The 17,007-nt window shown below is 58.5% G+C and overlaps 7 protein-coding genes across 7 annotated transcripts, besides 11 other annotated features; all 7 read left to right on the top strand.

Annotated features, from left to right (window-relative positions):
- Positions 1-46: 46 nt before the first annotated feature.
- Positions 47-80: a microsatellite.
- A 1,200-nt stretch (positions 81-1,280) lies between these two features.
- Tco025E_01847 (transmembrane protein 180) lies at positions 1,281-2,726 on the top strand (the record flags this gene model as incomplete). Its single annotated transcript, XM_029368783.1, has 1 exon — positions 1,281-2,726. The coding sequence occupies one exon, from the start codon at positions 1,281-1,283 to the stop codon at positions 2,724-2,726; it is 1,446 nt and encodes a 481-aa protein (XP_029231185.1).
- Positions 2,727-2,888: 162 nt separating this feature from the next.
- Positions 2,889-2,956: a sequence feature (A-rich).
- Positions 2,957-3,077: 121 nt separating this feature from the next.
- Positions 3,078-3,101: a microsatellite.
- A 289-nt stretch (positions 3,102-3,390) lies between these two features.
- On the top strand, positions 3,391-5,472 carry Tco025E_01846 (tetratricopeptide repeat protein 30A; the record flags this gene model as incomplete). The annotated part of the gene is made up of 1 exon (XM_029368782.1): positions 3,391-5,472. The coding sequence occupies one exon, from the start codon at positions 3,391-3,393 to the stop codon at positions 5,470-5,472; it is 2,082 nt and encodes a 693-aa protein (XP_029231184.1).
- Positions 5,473-5,662: 190 nt separating this feature from the next.
- Positions 5,663-5,723: a microsatellite.
- Positions 5,724-5,841: 118 nt separating this feature from the next.
- Positions 5,842-5,866: a microsatellite.
- Positions 5,867-5,876: 10 nt separating this feature from the next.
- Positions 5,877-5,904: a sequence feature (A-rich).
- Positions 5,905-5,991: 87 nt separating this feature from the next.
- Positions 5,992-6,012: a microsatellite.
- Positions 6,013-6,027: 15 nt separating this feature from the next.
- Tco025E_01845 (putative DNA-directed RNA polymerase II subunit 3) lies at positions 6,028-7,041 on the top strand (the record flags this gene model as incomplete). Its single annotated transcript, XM_029368781.1, has 1 exon — positions 6,028-7,041. One exon carries the CDS (start codon positions 6,028-6,030, stop codon positions 7,039-7,041), a length of 1,014 nt encoding a protein of 337 aa, XP_029231183.1.
- A 371-nt stretch (positions 7,042-7,412) lies between these two features.
- Positions 7,413-7,434: a microsatellite.
- Positions 7,435-7,451: 17 nt separating this feature from the next.
- Positions 7,452-10,031, top strand: Tco025E_01844 (IQ calmodulin-binding protein motif family protein; the record flags this gene model as incomplete). Its single annotated transcript, XM_029368780.1, has 1 exon — positions 7,452-10,031. The coding sequence occupies one exon, from the start codon at positions 7,452-7,454 to the stop codon at positions 10,029-10,031; it is 2,580 nt and encodes an 859-aa protein (XP_029231182.1).
- A 172-nt stretch (positions 10,032-10,203) lies between these two features.
- Positions 10,204-10,245: a microsatellite.
- Positions 10,246-10,613: 368 nt separating this feature from the next.
- Tco025E_01843 (putative proteasome regulatory non-ATPase subunit) lies at positions 10,614-13,328 on the top strand (the record flags this gene model as incomplete). Its single annotated transcript, XM_029368779.1, has 1 exon — positions 10,614-13,328. The coding sequence occupies one exon, from the start codon at positions 10,614-10,616 to the stop codon at positions 13,326-13,328; it is 2,715 nt and encodes a 904-aa protein (XP_029231181.1).
- An 83-nt stretch (positions 13,329-13,411) lies between these two features.
- Positions 13,412-13,455: a microsatellite.
- A 403-nt stretch (positions 13,456-13,858) lies between these two features.
- Positions 13,859-13,894: a sequence feature (A-rich).
- A 74-nt stretch (positions 13,895-13,968) lies between these two features.
- On the top strand, positions 13,969-16,167 carry Tco025E_01842 (von Willebrand factor type A; the record flags this gene model as incomplete). Its single annotated transcript, XM_029368778.1, has 1 exon — positions 13,969-16,167. One exon carries the CDS (start codon positions 13,969-13,971, stop codon positions 16,165-16,167), a length of 2,199 nt encoding a protein of 732 aa, XP_029231180.1.
- Positions 16,168-16,600: 433 nt separating this feature from the next.
- On the top strand, positions 16,601-17,005 carry Tco025E_01841 (membrane associated protein; the record flags this gene model as incomplete). Its single annotated transcript, XM_029368777.1, has 1 exon — positions 16,601-17,005. A coding segment is annotated over one exon (405 nt), but the record flags the coding sequence as incomplete, so codon positions are not given.
- Positions 17,006-17,007: the final 2 nt, after the last annotated feature.

Genomic DNA, 17,007 nt, shown 5'->3' with positions numbered 1-17,007 from the left:
GTAGACTCATCTCGTGCTGCGCCTCGTTGCCACCGCACTAGTAGTGATATATATATATATATATATATATATATTTATATCAATTCGGGGTTCGGTGGCGGCGTTAGGAGCATCTTTTTCCGCCTCGTCTTCGCCCCTCTCTCTTTCACCTTTCCGCTTTTTGCTTATTTTGTTGTTATTGCATGTACGGGTGGATGTGTGCGCGTCATTCGTTTTTCTTCTTTCTTCCGCGGCCCTTTGAAAGCTGGGCGACTGCGCCTGCCTAGAAGTGCCCGACGGGGGAGGATGCAGACGGGGGGAGGGGGGGGGGGAAACGAGTTCTCATCAATGGCTTTGCGTGCTCCTCCTCTGAACTTCCTTCCCCTTTTCCGCCTTTGTGCATGCCTGCGAAGGAGACCACACCGGCGCGGGCGGGGTTGACGTCCCCCGTCGTGCACATATATATATATATACTTATGCGAGTTTATTTGGTGCCGCGACGACACATGTAGTGGCCCCCGGCGAAGGAGTTTTATGTCCCTCTCGTGGGGAGCTGCGGGGCGACTTCGAGTGCAGGACCCACTGCGACGCTAGGCAGCGTTGAGGTACTGTGGTGTGCGTGGGGGAGGTGTCGACAAGTCACCGGAGCTGTGTATGAGCTGCGCAGACCATGGGACTTACAGCTGAGTTTGCGGCACCTAAAATGTGGCCTCCTCACGACACCGCAGGCGTACCACAAACACGACACCCGTGCCCTGACGCTCTTCTTGGAGAGCTGCCCGAGTGTGTGTGTGTGGGGGGGGGGAAGCTGAACCGTGCTGCGGCGATTGCGGGCACGGCGCTCGCCACGGGACGAACGTGAAACGCATACGCTGCACACACGGGGGCGGTGCCGGCTGCCCTACGGCGGGGGGCACGGCGGTGGATACGACCCACTGCGAATGTGGGCGTCAGCGGCCCGAGCCTCCCGTTCCTCGCCTCACTGGCACGGTCAATTGACCCTTTTTCTGGCTCAGTCGCAGCTTCGAGTGAACCCCTCCATCCCCTTTCCTCCTCGCGCTTTCTACCTCCCTCACTCCGACTAACGCACACGCGCCCACACAAGCAAACGAAACAAGAATGGAAGTGAAGGAAGAAATTTCTCTGCTGTGGCCTTCTTCCCTCTCCCTCTCTCTCCTCCGTTTTGTTGGCTTTTTGATGTCTGGAGTTTTTTCCCTTGTTGTTTGGACTTCTGCGCGGCTTTACATCCTTGTTTTCGTTGCCTTTTGAAGTGTGATAGATAGCGGTGTGTGGTGGGGGCGATGAAGCTGCGGCTCAAGCACATAGGCGTTGCCTCCATGATTATACTTCACGCCATATTCACTGCCTTTTACATGGATGTGTTCATGCGGCAGCACATGCCGGGTGCGGACCACCGTGGGGTTGGCGCCACTAGCAGGGATACCCGGCATATCTTCTGGTGCCTTGGGCTGGGCCAGCTGCTGTACGCTGTGTGGAATGGCACGCATGGAGTCGCTTTTGAGCTGCAGGGGCGTACATGCTCCGCTCTCCTCGCCTATCTGAAACTTTGGCGATTGTCACGCGCCGGTCCCACCTGGGCAGTGTCCTTTATCTTGCTATGGTCACCATTCAGTGTTTCGTTTCTCCCTCCTGCAGTCATGTTTACACTCTGGTTGGTTTTATACGATTATTTCTTGGCGCACTGCGAGGCGGCGCTGCGGGCGCAGTCGAGGGGGGAGTTCGGGTCAACTGAGCGCGGCTTCTTCGTGTACCACGCGTTGGGTGGCGTGGGTGTCGCGACGGCGTACTACCTGGTCGAGTTGAGTGGAGTTAGACAACAGGGCGCGTTGTTTGCATTTCGGTGCTTCACAACGATATGTGGGTTCCTCGCGGCGCTGATACTCTACGCCTGCGGTCGTCAGCAGCGCAAACTGATGAAGCATCACGGGTGCGAGGATGAGTGCGGTACGGCAGGTTCAGAAGACTTTCTTCGATTTGCGCGGCAGACGGTGAATCGATGCAGCATGAAGGCAGCAATGTTGTTTTGGGCGCTGCAGGGCTACAGTTCCCTCTTTGCGACCGCGTTCTTTAATATATTCTTAGCTATGAGCAGCAACACCGTCTCCGTCCCTGTGCGGATCCTTCTTTTGCTGCTTGTGCATGCCGCACCCCACGCCGTTGTTGCCGTCGCCGCCAGCTTCTTCAAGGTGATGGGAAAGAAAAGCGTCATCGGCGGTTTCCTGGCCGCGAGAGCCGTGCTGGGTGTCTTGCTTCTTGCCGTTGCCTCGCAGGAGGCGCAGTCGTCCTTCTCTGTCATGGGCGTCAGGGCGTCCTCAAGTTTGTTTGTGCTGCTGCTTTTCTTGAACCGTGTGCTGACAGACACTGTGGGGATGATGCAGGAGTCCATTCTCTGCGACCTCGTGGACGAGGACACCGTCATCTTCTTCCGCGTGATCCCGGCGACAGACATGGCAAGGCGCCTCTTGGCGACGGCGGCGAAGCCGTTGGAGTCGGTGGCGCTGGTGTTGACATTCATCGGCCTTGCGAGCATGGGGTGCAGTCACACAAAGCACCTCGAGGAAGCTGCGGGCGCCGTTGCCCTCGCTGGTGGGACGGTGCTCTTTACCTCCTCGCTGATGCTGTGGGGGTGGCGGCGCCACTACAACCTCGAGGGGAGTCATCTGCAGTTTGTGCGGATGGCGCTGCGCAAGCGCGCCGATAAGGACGCACGCGTGGTGCTGGTCTGAGGAGCGGGTGCGGAGGAGGAAACGCGCGCGGGACGGTCCACTTCCCTCCGCCTTCTCAGAAGCGTGCGGAGAAAAGAGGTGGGACCGGATGCTGGGCGCAAAGGACGATAGGGGGGCGTCTTGTTGAACCTTCCCCTGCTTGTTTTTACGCATGACTTGATCTGTTATTGCTGTTTTTTGTTGTTTTCGTTTTTGTTCCTGGTGTTTGAATTCATAGTTTTTTTTTCTTGGTGCTCTCTCTGTGAGTCTTGACGGCATCCTCTTTGGGGCGGAAGGAAGAGGAGAACTTTGGCGGGGCGGGGGGTGCGATGGGGGCCAAACTGCCATTTCCCACGGCTGTGCTCTTTCACCGTGCGTGTGGGCGTGTGTGTGTGTCGAGGTCGCATCTACGTGAATGCTTCTCACTCCTTCTCTGACGGCCTCTCTTCTTTGTTTGTCGTTGTTGTCGTTGCTTTACTTGTTTTTGTCCCCTCTGCTTAGTCTTCGCCTAGTGAGTAACGGGGGGAGGCGGTTTTTTTTTCTTTTGCTTGTTAAATTATTATTATTATTCTCCCCCTGTGTGCGTGTTGCTATTTTTTTTTGTGCCGCGAGTTTTTGCGTCTCTGCCGGCCGGCGGTAGTAGTTGCGGGGTGCCTCTGCCGCGCCGCAGCGTTGAGAGGGGGCGATGACGTCGAGGCCGCTCACTGGCATGCGGCTGCAGGCGATGCACGGCATGGCGGGCGGGGTGCTTGGCGGCACGATGACGAGCGGCATGCGGCCAACCACCACCTCCGGCGGCGGCACCACGCTGGGGCGCATACAGGCGCAGGTGCAGGAGGGAAACTTTACCTCCACGGTGTATGGCTACATCCGCGACCACCAGTACAACGAGGCGATTGAGATTCTGCTGCAGCAGCTGGAGGAGTTCCCGCGCAGCCGTGCCGCCATCTCCCTCATTGCCTACTGCTACTACCACGTCGGCGACTTTGACGAGTCGGCGCGGATGTATCAGCAGCTGGTGAAGATATGCCCCAATGTGGAGGAGTACCGCGTGTATCTTTGCCAGGCCCTCTACAAGGCCGGCGCCTACGCGGAGGCGAGCAAGCTGTGCAGCATGATTACCTCCGAGCAGTACGAGATGCGGCTGATGAAGTTGCAGGCCTCCATCGCCTACGAGCAGGGGGAGATACCGCAGACGAAGTCCTTCCTCGAGCAGTGCCCGCCGGAGGACCCGGATGTGGTGATCCTGCAGGGGTGCGTCTTGTGCAACGAGGGCAACTACGAGGAGGCGCTGGAGAAGTTTCAGGAGGCGCAGGCCGGGCTCGGCTTCAAGCCGGACCTCGCGTACAACATCGCCCTCACCTACTACCGCATGCAGCAGTACGGGCCGTCGCTGAAGCACATCGCGGAGATCATCGAGCGGGGCATCCACGAGCACCCGGAGCTTAACATTGGCAGCAACACGGAGGGCAACGAGGCCCGCTCGGTGGGCAACACGCAGCTGCTGAAGGAGACGGCGCTGGTGGAGGCCTTCAACCTCAAGACCGCGATAGAGTTCATGATGAAAAATGTCCCGGCGGCGAAGGAGGCCCTCACCGACATGCCACCGCGCCTGCAGGAGGAGTTGGACCCCGTCACACTCCACAACACCGCCCTCGTGAACATGCCGGAGGATCCCTCCAGCGGCTTCAGCAAACTCAACTTTTTGCTGCAGAACCCGCCGTTCCCGCCGGAGACGTTTCAAAACCTGCTGCTCTTCTACTGCAAGTACCAGTACTTTGACCTCGCCGCCGACGTCCTCGCGGAGAACCCGCACCTCAGCTGGAAGTACCTCTCCCAGAAGAATCAGTCCCTCTACGACTTTCTTGACGGGCTCATCACGGCACAGACGTCGCCCGCCGAGGCGTACCGGAAGTTTGACATCTTAGCGCAAAACCACATTGACCAGCTGCGCAAGCTGACCAAAAAGCTGCAGGATGCTAAGCAGAGCCACGACAAGGAGAGCCTGCGCATGGCGCTGCGGAACTACGACGACGCCTTGGAGGAGTACATCCCGGTGCTCATGGCACAGGCAAACATTTACTGGGAGATTGAAAACTACCCCATGGTTGAGCGACTCTTTCGTCAGTCGGCGGAGTTTTGCTCCGAGCACGAAATCTGGAAGCTCAACGTGGCCCACGTCTTCTTTATGCAGGAGACAAAGTTCCGTGAGTCAATTCGCTACTACGAGCCGGTGGTGGAGGCAAGTCAGGAAAACTTGCTAAACTGCAGCGCCATCGTCCTCGCCAACCTCTGCGTGGCGTACATCATGACTGCGCTGAATGACAAGGCGGAGGAGATCATGCGGCGCATCGAGCGTGAGGAGGAGAAGCTGACCTACGCCGACCCCGACAAGCAGCCACTGCACCTGTGCATCGTGAACCTTGTCATTGGCACGCTCTACTGCTCTAAGGGCAACTTTGAGTTTGGCATTTCGCGCGTTATCAAGTCGCTGGAGCCGTACCATCGCAAGATCATGACCGACACCTGGTTCTACGCCAAGCGCTGCTTCCTGGCGCTCGCGATGCACCTTGCGAAGCACATGGTGGTGCTCAAGGACTCCACCTTTGAGGAGATTCTCGCCTTCTTCGACCAGGCCGACCACTACGGCGATAAAATCCCCGCCTCCGTGCACCCCGACCCCACCAAGCAGGACACCTCCACTAGAAACACCGTGCGCTGGGAGGCGCGGCAGCTCAAGCACCTCTACCTCCAGCTCGCCGAGTAGGCGCGCCAGCGCCACAGCCAAAACCAAACAAACATTAAAAAAAACAATGGTGGTGGCTCAGTCGCCCCATTGACGCCGTTCTCGATGACGACGATGCGGATGTAAACCATTTCCCCTTCGTGGAGGAGCAACGCAGCAGAGCCAAAAGAAAGAGCTGATGGAGGGGAACGTGAAAGCAACGACAGTACGTAGAGGAAAGTAAAAACGAAAAGAGAAAAGAAAGAAGAGGAGGAGAGAGAAACAAAGAGAAGCAGGCAAAGGCAGCCAGAGAAGGTGGGTGGGAAATCGCAGATGGCGGCTCATGGTAGAAGACGCGGAGGGGGAAGCCGCCCACACACCACTGCGTCTGTGGAGGGGAAGAAGCCGTCAAGGGAGAGAGAGAGAGTAGAGGGAGTCTGATGTTGTTTATTTTATTTTTATTGCGTTTTATTTCACTAATGTTTACCTTTTCGGCATGATTCGAGGGAGCGAGAAGGAGAGAGGGAGGGAGCGTAATCGGGTGCGTTCAGGCGCGGGGTGACACACACACACACACGCACAGGCACGTGCTTCGCCATGAAGGTAAAGATATTAGACTGCAAGAAACATGAGCACTCGGCGGGGGAGACGCTGGAATTTCAGCTGGCTGAGGTGGACAACTCCTTCGCCAATGGCCTGCGCCGTGTGATGCTGGCGGAGGTTCCGGTGCTCGGAGTTGAGTCGGTGACAATAATCCAGAACACGTCCGTCCTCCCCGACGAGATGATCGCGCATCGTATTGGACTCGTCCCACTCTATTCCATGAAGGCCAGACGGATGGAGTACGCTCGCGATTGCCTCTGTGGCGGAAGTGGGTGTGGGGAGTGCCAAATCACCGGGGAGCTCAAGGTGAGCTGCCCCTCCGACGCGCATAGCCTGCAGGTCTTCATGGACGCCCTGAAGATCGACGACGAGGAGGTGTACCCCGTGAGCTCCGAGGAGCGTGGTGTGTGGCTGCTTACGCTTGGCCGCTCACAGGAGCTGAACCTTCGCGTTGTGATCCGGAAGAACATTGCCAAGACGCACGCCAAGTTCATGCCAGTGGCAACTGTGGCAATGCGCTATGCGTCAGACATTGTACTAAACCCGGACGGTTTCGCAAAGCTAGACGCGGAACACCGGCGGCAGTGGGTGGATCGCTGCCCTCGGCAGGTGTTCCGCTACGACGACAGAAGCGGTCAAGTGATGCTCGCTGACCCCGATGCCTGCATCTTTTGTCGGGAGTGTCTTTCGAAGGAGCCACCCTTTAACAAGCTCGCGGAACCCCTTGTCTTTGTGCGCCATAAGAAGGACAGACGGGGCTACTACGACTTTACGTTCACGGTGGAGTCCACGGGGGTGCTGCCGGTGCTGCAGATTCTGTACGACGCGGTTGAGGTGTTGCGCCGCAAGCTTGAGCGGGTGCGGGACGGCCTCCTTGAGGACCCCCACGCGGATGAGATGGTGCAGACGAGGCCCATTGGTGGAGCACCGACGGCGCCTGTGGTGGTGAACGAAGACATTGTGGAACGGGAGGGGGCGGAGGATAATCTTACCTTCGTAATGAACTGAGGGCGGCAACCCGGCGCCCGCCTTAATGACGACGAACACTCACTTGTATTCCCTACACAGCGGCCACTTTGCCGTTGCCGTTGCACTTGTGGCGGGGCTTCCCTGGCGGCGGAGGCGGAGGCGGCAGGACTCTTGGGGTGCTGCAGCCAGTTCATTTTTTCTGCCTTCTGTTTTTATTTGTTTTTTTTGCGTTTGTTTTTCTGCTGCCGATACCATTTTTATCTCTTTTTTTTATTGTTGTTGTTGCTTTTCCTCCTAGAAAGGTTGTCGGGCCCCTCCATTGGGGATTCTTCCTCCCCCTGCGTTCTGAGAGGGCCTTCGGCGCTGCTGCTCGGGCCTGCCTGCCGGCCGCAGCTCCGTTTTTTTTTTTTCCGCCCGCCCGCCCGCCGCGCCTCAGTTGCGGGGCCGACATGAAGCCGTTGCCGCCGCCGCCGCCGTCGTCGTCGGGGGCGCGACGGCCGAATGCTCGTCGTGCGCCTCCCGCCCGCGCGTCCCGCCTCCCCGTCCCGCGGGAGGGCGTTGCGCGGTTGCTGGAGCGGGGGGAGCTGCCGGCGGATGCCGACCTCGAGAAGCTGCTCATCACGGACAAGTCGTTCAAGGCGAGGCGGGCCAAAGTGCACCCCCACGACGCCCGGCTGGCCCCGCCGGTGATGACGAGCCTCTCCCCGTATAATCGCATGAACGGCTTCGTGCTGGACGTTGCGGAGATCAAAAAGATACCCGGCAAGCTCAACCTGCTGGATCTGCGGGAGTGGGAGTCGGCCCAGCGGCGTTCTTCGCAACTCTCTTCCGCCTCTAACTCCGCCTCAATGTTTAGCGACTCCCACCATCAGCTACCGACGCCAAGGCGGGAGGATACGAGGACCTACGCGGAGTTGCTCGATGTCTACTCCATGCACGAGTTCATTATTCGCAAGGGCGCCACACTTCGAAGCACGCCCGAGTTTGCCTCCTTCAAGCGGCGCTACACCGCATGCTGGGGCAACGTGGAGCTGGTGATACGACGCCTGGAGGAGTTTCTCAAGAGTTACGGCATAGACCTTGCCTACGTGGATGGTAAAAGGGTTGCGGCGCTGGCCAGCTTTCAAGTAGACGACATTCTTTCGCGAGAGGAGATGCTGCAGTGTTTTGCAAATCGTGAGGAGTTGGAGCCTCTCACTAGTAGCGTTACACAAAAATTCGTGTGTGGCCTCGACGGCCAACATCTCGCGGCGCAGAAGATTCAGGCCACGTGGCGCATGTACGCCCAACGTGTGGCCTACCGCCACCTGCTTGTGGGCACTCAGGCGGCTATTGTCATTCAACGCAGGTGGGCCCTGTATAGATCGCACTCGCTGACGAGGAAGACCATCAAGGTCCTGCGAGAAACGCGTCTGCTGCGTTGGAAGCGGACGATGGAGGAATTTACCAGGCGCTGGCCGCAAATAAAGGAGGGGCGGCGGACCATTGTTCACCTGCCGTCCTTGTCGTACCCGCGGTTCCACGCCAAGCATGTGCCTTTTTACTTTGCGTTGCAGATGGGACAAATTACGCGACTGACCGACTTGCGTGATCCGTTAGTGGAGGTTATTCTGCTCGCGCCGTTTCGACCGGAGCCGGAGGTGATGAATTATTATTTTACGCTGCTGGAGGACTCGGGTGTGGTGAATCCGCGAGGAAGATTCACGCTTTTGGTCCCAGAAGATGCAAAGCGACTTCCCTCTGGTCTCAGCCTCACACGACTGGTGTTGCTCAGTTCGCGTCTTATGAAGTGTCTCGCGTCACTCTGCAAGAACAGAAACACGTATGTCGTTCCAGGTGTCATTGGCGCCGAGGAGCATTCTCTTGCTCTTGAGTTGAACCTGCCGATGCTGAGCGCCGATCCCAACATTGCGCAAGTATTTGGCAGCAAAAGTGGCTCCCAACGCCTCTTGGACCTGGCGGAGATTCCCAATCCCGTTGGCGTTTACGGCCTGCGTGACCGGCAGGAACTTCTTTCCGCGTTGGCGTCGCTGATTGTAGAACACAAGGAGGTTGCTCGGTGGCTTGTGAAGCTGGAGACCGAGTCGTGTAGTCGTGGGCACGCGTACTTTGACGTGAACCGTATTCGTGTGCTTAAGGGCAACGATGAGTCGAGGAAGAACTACCACGGCGTGCTGAGCGAGTTGACGGACCACGCCGGCAAGCGGGCACGGTTGGTGCACCTCAACAGCTACCCGGACTGGGAGGCGTACGCAACGATGTTTGACACCGTTGGTGGCTGCGTGGAGGCGGTGCCAAACCGAATCAAGGCCTCCTTGTCCGCCAACCTCTTCATTGAGCCAACAGGTGTGGTGAACTTAGACTCCGTCGTGGAGCCCATGCTGGCCCCCGCGTTCACCGTGATGGGGTGCCGATTTCCGTTGCAGAAGTTTGTGCCGTACGCCGCCCTCCGTGACGCCGCCCTCTGCGTCGGCAAAGCCGCTTTCCAGAGGCGCATCATGGGCTTCATATCCGTCGACTTTGTGCTGCAGGAAGCGGCGGAGGAGGCCGCCCCGGAGCTGTACGCCGTTGACGTGGATCTCTGCCTCACCAACAACGCCGCCGCCCACCGTTTTGCCTGCCTTGTAACCGACAGCACCTGGAACCCGGAGACGGGCAGCTGCACAATGCCGCACACGCAGGAGAGTCTGGCTTACGCGTATAGCGGCATAATTCACAGTCCCTTTCTCTCAGCGGTACGGCAGCAGACGTTTTTCTCGCTCTGCCGCTCGAGGGGGCTTTCGTTTGACCGACAGCGTCGTATGGGCCTCGTGTTTCACATGGTGGATGTGCTGCTTCGCGGCTGCCTCGGCGTGCTTTCGGTGGGCACGCAGCGGGGCGCCGTGACGCGGGTGATGAAGGAGTTCCAGAGTCTGCTGAACCTCGAGCTGCCCAAGCAGAGCGAGCACTCTGCGGAGAGCAACTTTGTTTACTTTTCTTCTGCCATTCATCAACTGATCCGGTCGGTCTCGATCTCGAAAGGAATGTAAAGCAGTGTGTGTGTGTGCGTTGGAGGGAGGGGAGGAGAGGGGGGACGCATACCCACACATTACGGAGAGTGTGCGGGAGAGAACCACATGCAGGGGAAGATGAGTGCGAAAGTGTCTTGTATACATGCATACATGTGTATTTTCCCTGTCTGTATGTATATCCTTCTCTCGCTGTGTGTGTGAGGGTGTGTGAGTGTGAGGGTGAGTGTGAGTGCATTGCTTCTCCTTTTCTCCTTCTGTATTTGTGCGTATTGTCGAGGACATTGCGGGGCTTTGTGCCCCCATCCCCTCCACCCCTTCTTCCCCAAAGCACGCTTCTCTTGTGAGTCACCCGCGCCGTAGGCAGCCGCTGTTTTTTTTTTTGTGGGGGGGGGGCATGCGGTTCGTGCACGTGGGCGAGGTACTGTTTTTGTTTTGCGGCTTTGCCCCCTCGTTTCTGTTGCTTGCCGCGGCCACAGGGGTAAACAGCGTAGAAGCAAAGTAAACCAAGCGGAAGTAGGGTCATTTCGCCCGTGCGAGGACTCACTGCAAAGGCATCCGACAGGCACACGCAACGCGGAGGAGGGGCTAAAGTGAGCGGCCATGGCAGACGACAAGGACGCCGTCGCCGTCAGTGTTCTCGCGGAGGACCCGGAGAAGAAGAAGGGCAATGACAAGAAGGCCCGCGACACGGAGCCGCTGAAGCTGAGCGAGGAAGACGAACGCATCAAGAGCCAGGTGGAGCTTCTTGTCACGCGGGCCGGCGACAGCAACCCGGCGCTGGCCGCCACGGCGATCCAGCAGCTCACCGAGTTGCTGCGGACACACACAGGGGGGAGTGTGGCCTCCGTTCCTAAGCCGCTCAAGTACGTGCGGTCCATGTACGCACAGCTGGAGAAGGTCTTGAAGGACACAACAGACGCTTCTGTTGCCGTCCGGCTTCATGACGTTCTTTCGTTTGTTGCCATGACGATTGAATTTCCTGACGGGCGCCGTGCCTCTCTCGAGCACAAGCTTCAAGGGACCCAGGACGACCTGGCGGAATGGGGGCACGAGTACCTTCGCTTCCTTGCCGGCTCCATCAGCGCGGAGTGGAAGGAGCGCACCGGAAGGGCAGAGGGCGTCAACCACCTGGCGGGTTTCGTGCAGCAAATCGTCAGCTACATGGTGTCGCACCAGGATGAACCCACGGCCGTTGACCTCCTGATTGAGGTGGAGGACATGAGTGCCATACTGCCGCTCACCGACAGCCATAACCACAGGCGCATTGCTAGCTATTTGGCCGCCGTCAGCAAGTACCTGACACGTCCCATGGATACCGCGGCGCTCCGGGTGGTGTATGACATCTACCTCAAGATGGAGTCGTACAACGAGGCGTTGTTTGTGGCGCTGCAGTTGGGTGACCGGGGACTTGTGAGGGACCTTTTCGAAAAGTGTCATCGTGCTGCCGCTCGCCTGCAAATGGCACTAACCTGCGCGCGCTATAGACTGTATCTTGAAATTGACAACGAAGAAGAAGAGCTGCTCAGTGAAGCTATGGGTAATATGCGTCTTTCGCAAATGTACCGTCATGCGGCTGAGGATCTGGACTCAATGGCTCCAAAGAGTCCGGAGGATATTTTTAAGACAGGCATTGACGGGCAGGAGTTGACCACCTCCAGTGATAGTTCGTTTAAGCTGGTGTGCGCCTTTGCCAGTGGTTTGGCAAACTGCGGTTTTGGCAAGGACACATACCTCACTGAGAAAAACGTCTCCTGGCCGTACGAGCAAACTGAAAACCGTCTCATCGCGACGACGGCCATGCTGGGGCTTATTCATCTCTGGGACCACGCGGAGGGTCTTCAAGAGATCTACAAGTACTTTTACTCGGATGCCGCCAACATCAAGGCTGGGGCCTGCCTTGCCGCTGGGGTGGCAATGTGCGGCGTAACAAATCTCTTTGATCCTGCGCTGGGGCTCCTTTCGGATTGCGTCGGATCTCCGCAAAAGGAGGTGAGTATTGGCGCCATTCTTGGCCTTGGATACGCCTATGCCGGGACCCAGAGGGAGGATGTCAGGGAGCTGTTGATGCCCATCCTGGTGGACACGGACCAGGCGCTGGAGGTGCAGTGCATGACGGCCTTTGCACTTGCCATGGTGTTCGTTGGCTCGGCAGACGAGGGCCTTACAGAGACGATGGTGAGTTGTCTCATGGAGTTTGCCGAGGAGCAATTAAAAGAGCCGGCACTCTGCTACTTTATTTTGGCTGTGGGTTGCCTGGTGCTCGGCAAGCAAGAGGTGGCCGACACACTCCTCGATGCGACGCAGACACTCTCGCCGCTTATTCGCCGATACACTGAAATTGTGGTGCGCAGCTGCGCCTATGCGGCGACGGGAAATGTGGTTGTGATTCAGAACTTCTTTCACGCCATTGCCGAGACCGAGGAGCCGGAGGAGCCTGCGGAAAACGCGGAGGACGGGGCAGAGAATAAGTCGAAGCCCGCCGATAAGCCGACTCCCTTGAACCACAAGGCTGCTGCCGTTCTCGGGATTGGACTGGTGGCCCTCGGGGAGGACATTGGGGTGGAGATGGCGAAGCGGTCCGTCATTCATGCCCTGCTTGTGGACACGGTAAGTAAGGGCGGGACACATGTCTCGGGCAGGCACGCAATCCCCCTTGCCTATGCGCTACTTTCAGCCTCCGACCCGAGCATGCCTGTGGTGGAGACGCTGAATCGTCTCTCGCACGACAGCGATGCGCTGACGGCACTCAACGCCATACTGGCCTTGGGAATCGTCTCGGCTGGGAGCAACAACGCCCGAGTCGCGAGCAAGCTGCGTAACTTGGCCTCTTACTATCACAAGGAACGCTTCCCACTTCAGCACTTTTCTGTTCGTCTGGCGCAGGGGCTGACAATGATGGGGAAGGGCCACTTGACACTGTCTCCACTGCTCAATGACCGCAGGCTGGTGTCGCCGACGGCGCTAATGGGGCTTCTTGGCTTCCTGCACAGCGCACTATACTGCGAAAAGACTATTCTGGGCAAGTACCATTACATGCTGCTCACCCTTGCGCCGAGCATCAGCCCCCGCATGGTGGTTGCCGTCGATGCACAGATGGAGGTCTTCAAGGAAGGGGTGCAGGTGCGCGTGGGGCTCCCCGTGGACACGGTGGCGGTGGCCGGAAAGCCAAAGACCATCACGGGATTCCAGACGCACACCACCCCCGTGCTCTTGAGCGCCACGGACAAGGTTGAGGTGGCGTCCGGGAAGCATCAGGCTGTCGCGACCGTTATTGAGGGCATTTTTGTTGTGGAGGAGAAGCCAAATGTGGAGTAGCAAACGCCTTCCTGCCGTACCACCCGCGCAGCTCTACAACAACAAGAAAAAGGAAAAAGAAAGAGCAGGGAGGGGGGCAGGCCAAAAAAAACGAAAAAAGAAAAAAAATAAAAAAAAAAAAAAAGAAGACGCGAACATCATCTGTGATGTTTAGCATCAGAGAGAAAAGGGGAAAGTAAGCGATGTTGATGAGGAGGAGTGTGGGGAAGTGCTCCCGCAGAGAGCTTGGACGCTTTTTCGTTGTTTGTTTGTTTTTGTTCTTTTGGCTCAGCTTGCGTTTGCCATTCCCTCCCTTCCTGCGCCGCCTCCAATTCGGTGGGACACAGTGCCGCTGGGCGGGGAGGGGGCATAAGCGATGACGCCCCGCCCCTTCCTTCTCTCATGTTTTTTTCTGCGTTTTATTTATACGCCTGATACGGCCCTGCGCCGGTGCGCGCCCCCCGCCGCTGTGCGTCCTGGGTGGCGCTTTTTGTGCCTTGACGCCTCTCTTTGTGCGGTCTGTCCTCTCTGGCGGAGCCTCGCCTGCACCATTTTTTTTCTTTTTTCGTTTTTTTATCTTCTTCTTTGCCTGCTTTCGTCGTCGCCGTCGCACTGCGCGGGCCACACGTGTGTCTGCGTGACGTCCCAGCGGTGCCTGCACATGGCGCCTGCCGCCTCCCTGTTCCTGCTGCTTGCCGTTCTGTGGTGCGGCGCACCGGCTGCCGCCGCCCACTCTGTCGACACGTGCCGGGCGGGCAAAGTCACGCTGCGGAACGCGTCCTCCGTCACGACGACCACTGACGTCTTTGGCGCGACGGCGAACGTCACGTTTAACTTCTGCGCTCCGGCGGTGGGGAGCGTGTGCGGCGCCAACAGCGGCGGCTTCGGCGCGGGGTACGTGGAGGTGGTGGCCGACGGGGCGTGCGTGGAGTCCTTCACGACGCTGCTGCGGCCGCCGGCGGCGGGCGCGGCGCAGACGACGACGTTCACCGTCGCCAACCCGAATGAAACTTCCACTTTCCGTGTGAGCGTGCAGTGCAACAGCAGCGGCGCCCCTGGCGAGGTGTACAGCGCCGGCGACCTCCGCTCAGGTGGGACGAACGGGAGCGTTTGGTTCGAGGCGGACTTTTCCTCCGTGGAAGGGTGCCAGGTGAACAACTTCTTTTGCGCCGCCTCCGACGACTGTGTGGGGGCCTCCTGCATCAACGGCATCTGCATCGACACGAGCTGCCCCATGCTGAGCTCCGTCTCGCAGGTTGCCACGGTGCCGGCCAACTACCTCTCGCTGGTGCGCGTGACGGACTGCTACGGCTTCCCTGTGCAGGGGCTCCTCGCCGAGAACATCTCCGTGCGCCTCAACGGCGACTCCATCGATGACCCGCCGCTCTCCTTCGCCGTAGACAACGTCCGCCGGGCGGCGAATCTGGGCGGGGTCGTGCGAATTACAACACTCATGATTCAGCAGAATAGCCACGTCGTTTCGGAGTACGAAGACGACCTCAAGGAGCACCTGAGGGCGTTCCTTGTGAACCTCACGGAGGCAGGGGAGAGAGGCAACTACATTGCCCTCGTCGTCTTTGACGGCTCGGCGTCGCCCGTCACGGTTCAGCCACACACTACGGACCTTGAGCTGCTTCAGAAGGCTGTCGATGCCCTGCCGCTGACGATGCCCGATCCCTTGCCGACGAACCTGTACGGCGCGGTTGTCTACGGTCTCGAGGCGAGTTACCAGATGCAGTCCACATTCAACGAGAGCACGTACACGACACTTGTCCTCTTCTCCGACGGCTTTGACACCGCCGCTCGCATCACAAAAGCAGAAGCCATTCGCAAGGCGCAGTACTTTGCAGCAAAAAATGTCACCACCTTGGCGCTTGGCATCTCAAACCGTTCAGACCTTCTCTTCTTGAGGAAAATTGCCACGTCTGGCTACTTCAACGCCTTCTCCATGGACTCCCTTGCAGACGCCTTTGGACGGCTGACAAGGCAGATTCTGACACTGCGCCGTAACGTGTACTATGTCTTGCTGTGCGTTCCCAACCGCAAGAACCACGTCTCAGTGGAGGTTTCTTTAAGCCCCTCTGAGGCGTTTGCGAACGTGCACCCGCTTCAGTTCACCGTAGACACCTCTGGGTTTACGGGCGGGTGCAACGAGTCTGTTCTCAATGGCAGCATTGTGGGGGATAATTCTTCGTTTGCCCCCGCTCCCGCGTCTGTGTATCTTCCCTCTGGGGGTTCTCTCACCGAGGCCCTGGGCCCCTACGCGAGTTTGCGCTTTTACACCAACTGCACCGCCGACGTGTGTCTGCTGGACGTTGCGGCCGACGTCCCGAAGCGGGTTAGCCCGCGGACTGTGCTGGTCCTCGTCACGCCCCGCTGCGTCTTGTCGCCGTTCTGCTTTGACGACGCCTTTGACGACAATTACACCGTGCGAAGCAATGCGTCTGCGAAGTATCAGTTTATGTTGATCTCGGGCGTAAATCGCTCGACCGTCTTCAATATCGTTTCTTTGGCACCGCCGCACTGGACGGTGCCGCCGCCATTTTTAAGCCGGAATTTATCCGGCGTGAGGGACCTGGCGGGCGAAGCAGACTTGTCTGCCATCGTCATATTGGCCCTCTCCACTCTTCTTCTCTTGGCCGCGGCTTGCGCCTGCGTCTGTCGCCACCACTGGCGCCACTCATGCGCCGCCGCGGGTGACCCGACGCCGTACAGGCGGCTAACGCCGTACCCGGCGCCACGCGCGTTCCAGAAGCCGGCGCGTCGCACCTCGTTGAATGTCCCCGTGCTGCCGCGCATGGAGCAGATGGGGGAGGAGGGCGCCTACGGCTACAGCGCGCGCTGGTCGGGGCGAGAATGAGGCGCCGCGGGTGCACCGAAGCCCCCCTGCGCCGTGGCACAAGTCCCTGTGAGTTCAAGAAGGGAGGGAGAAAAATACGAGGCCCTTTTTGTTACCATTGCTGTATACATATTTTTGTACGTGTTTGTTTGCTTCACTCCTTGTGTCCACCCACCCACGTGATTTTAGGCATTTTGCGCGGTGGCTTTTTTTTTGCCGTTGTTGCCAGGTTCCCAGTCTCCTCTTCCACTCGTTGTGTGCGTGGAGTGCGGCCCCGCCTCCCTCTCCTGCTCTCGCCGCTGACGACTTGTGCGTCCGCCGCGCCGACTGCCTCCTCACGCCTCGCTTCTTCCAATTCCGCCTCGCCCGCAGTTTACGTAAGCGGATACGATAGTCGTTTAGGTTTTATTTGCAGCACCGGGCAGTAGAGGCAAGCGGGGAAGCGTGGGAAACGATGCACTCGGAGGACAGCATCGAGCAGCTGCTTATGATGGAGATGGAGCGGGAGGTTGAGCGGAACAAGGCGAGCCGGCCGGAGCCGCACGGGAACACGACCGCGTTGCCTCCGCCCTTCGAAATCTCCCCCATTGATGACCACCTCGCAAAGAAAGAGGAAGAGGCCATCAAGGCAGAAATTCAACGCAGATTGCGGGCGAAGGAGCAGGAACGAACAAGCCGAGATAACTCGGTTTCTTCATCCTCACCTCTCAACAACTCAATTCCGCTTGCGACTGCTGCCCCACACGCATCTAAACAAACCGGAAGCAAAACAAATGCCGAGGAGCTTGCACGGAGGGAGGCCGAGGAGCTTGCACGGAGGGAGGCCGAGGAGCGTGCACGGAGGGAGGCCGAGGAGCGCGC

This window comes from Trypanosoma conorhini (assembly GCF_003719485.1).
Source record: "Trypanosoma conorhini strain 025E chromosome Unknown Tco_14.4_contig_00065, whole genome shotgun sequence".
In the NCBI taxonomy this organism is placed as follows: domain Eukaryota; phylum Euglenozoa; class Kinetoplastea; order Trypanosomatida; family Trypanosomatidae; genus Trypanosoma; species Trypanosoma conorhini.
The sequence above is the reverse complement of the archived record's forward strand: the minus strand, read 5'-3'. Positions and strand labels throughout refer to the sequence as shown.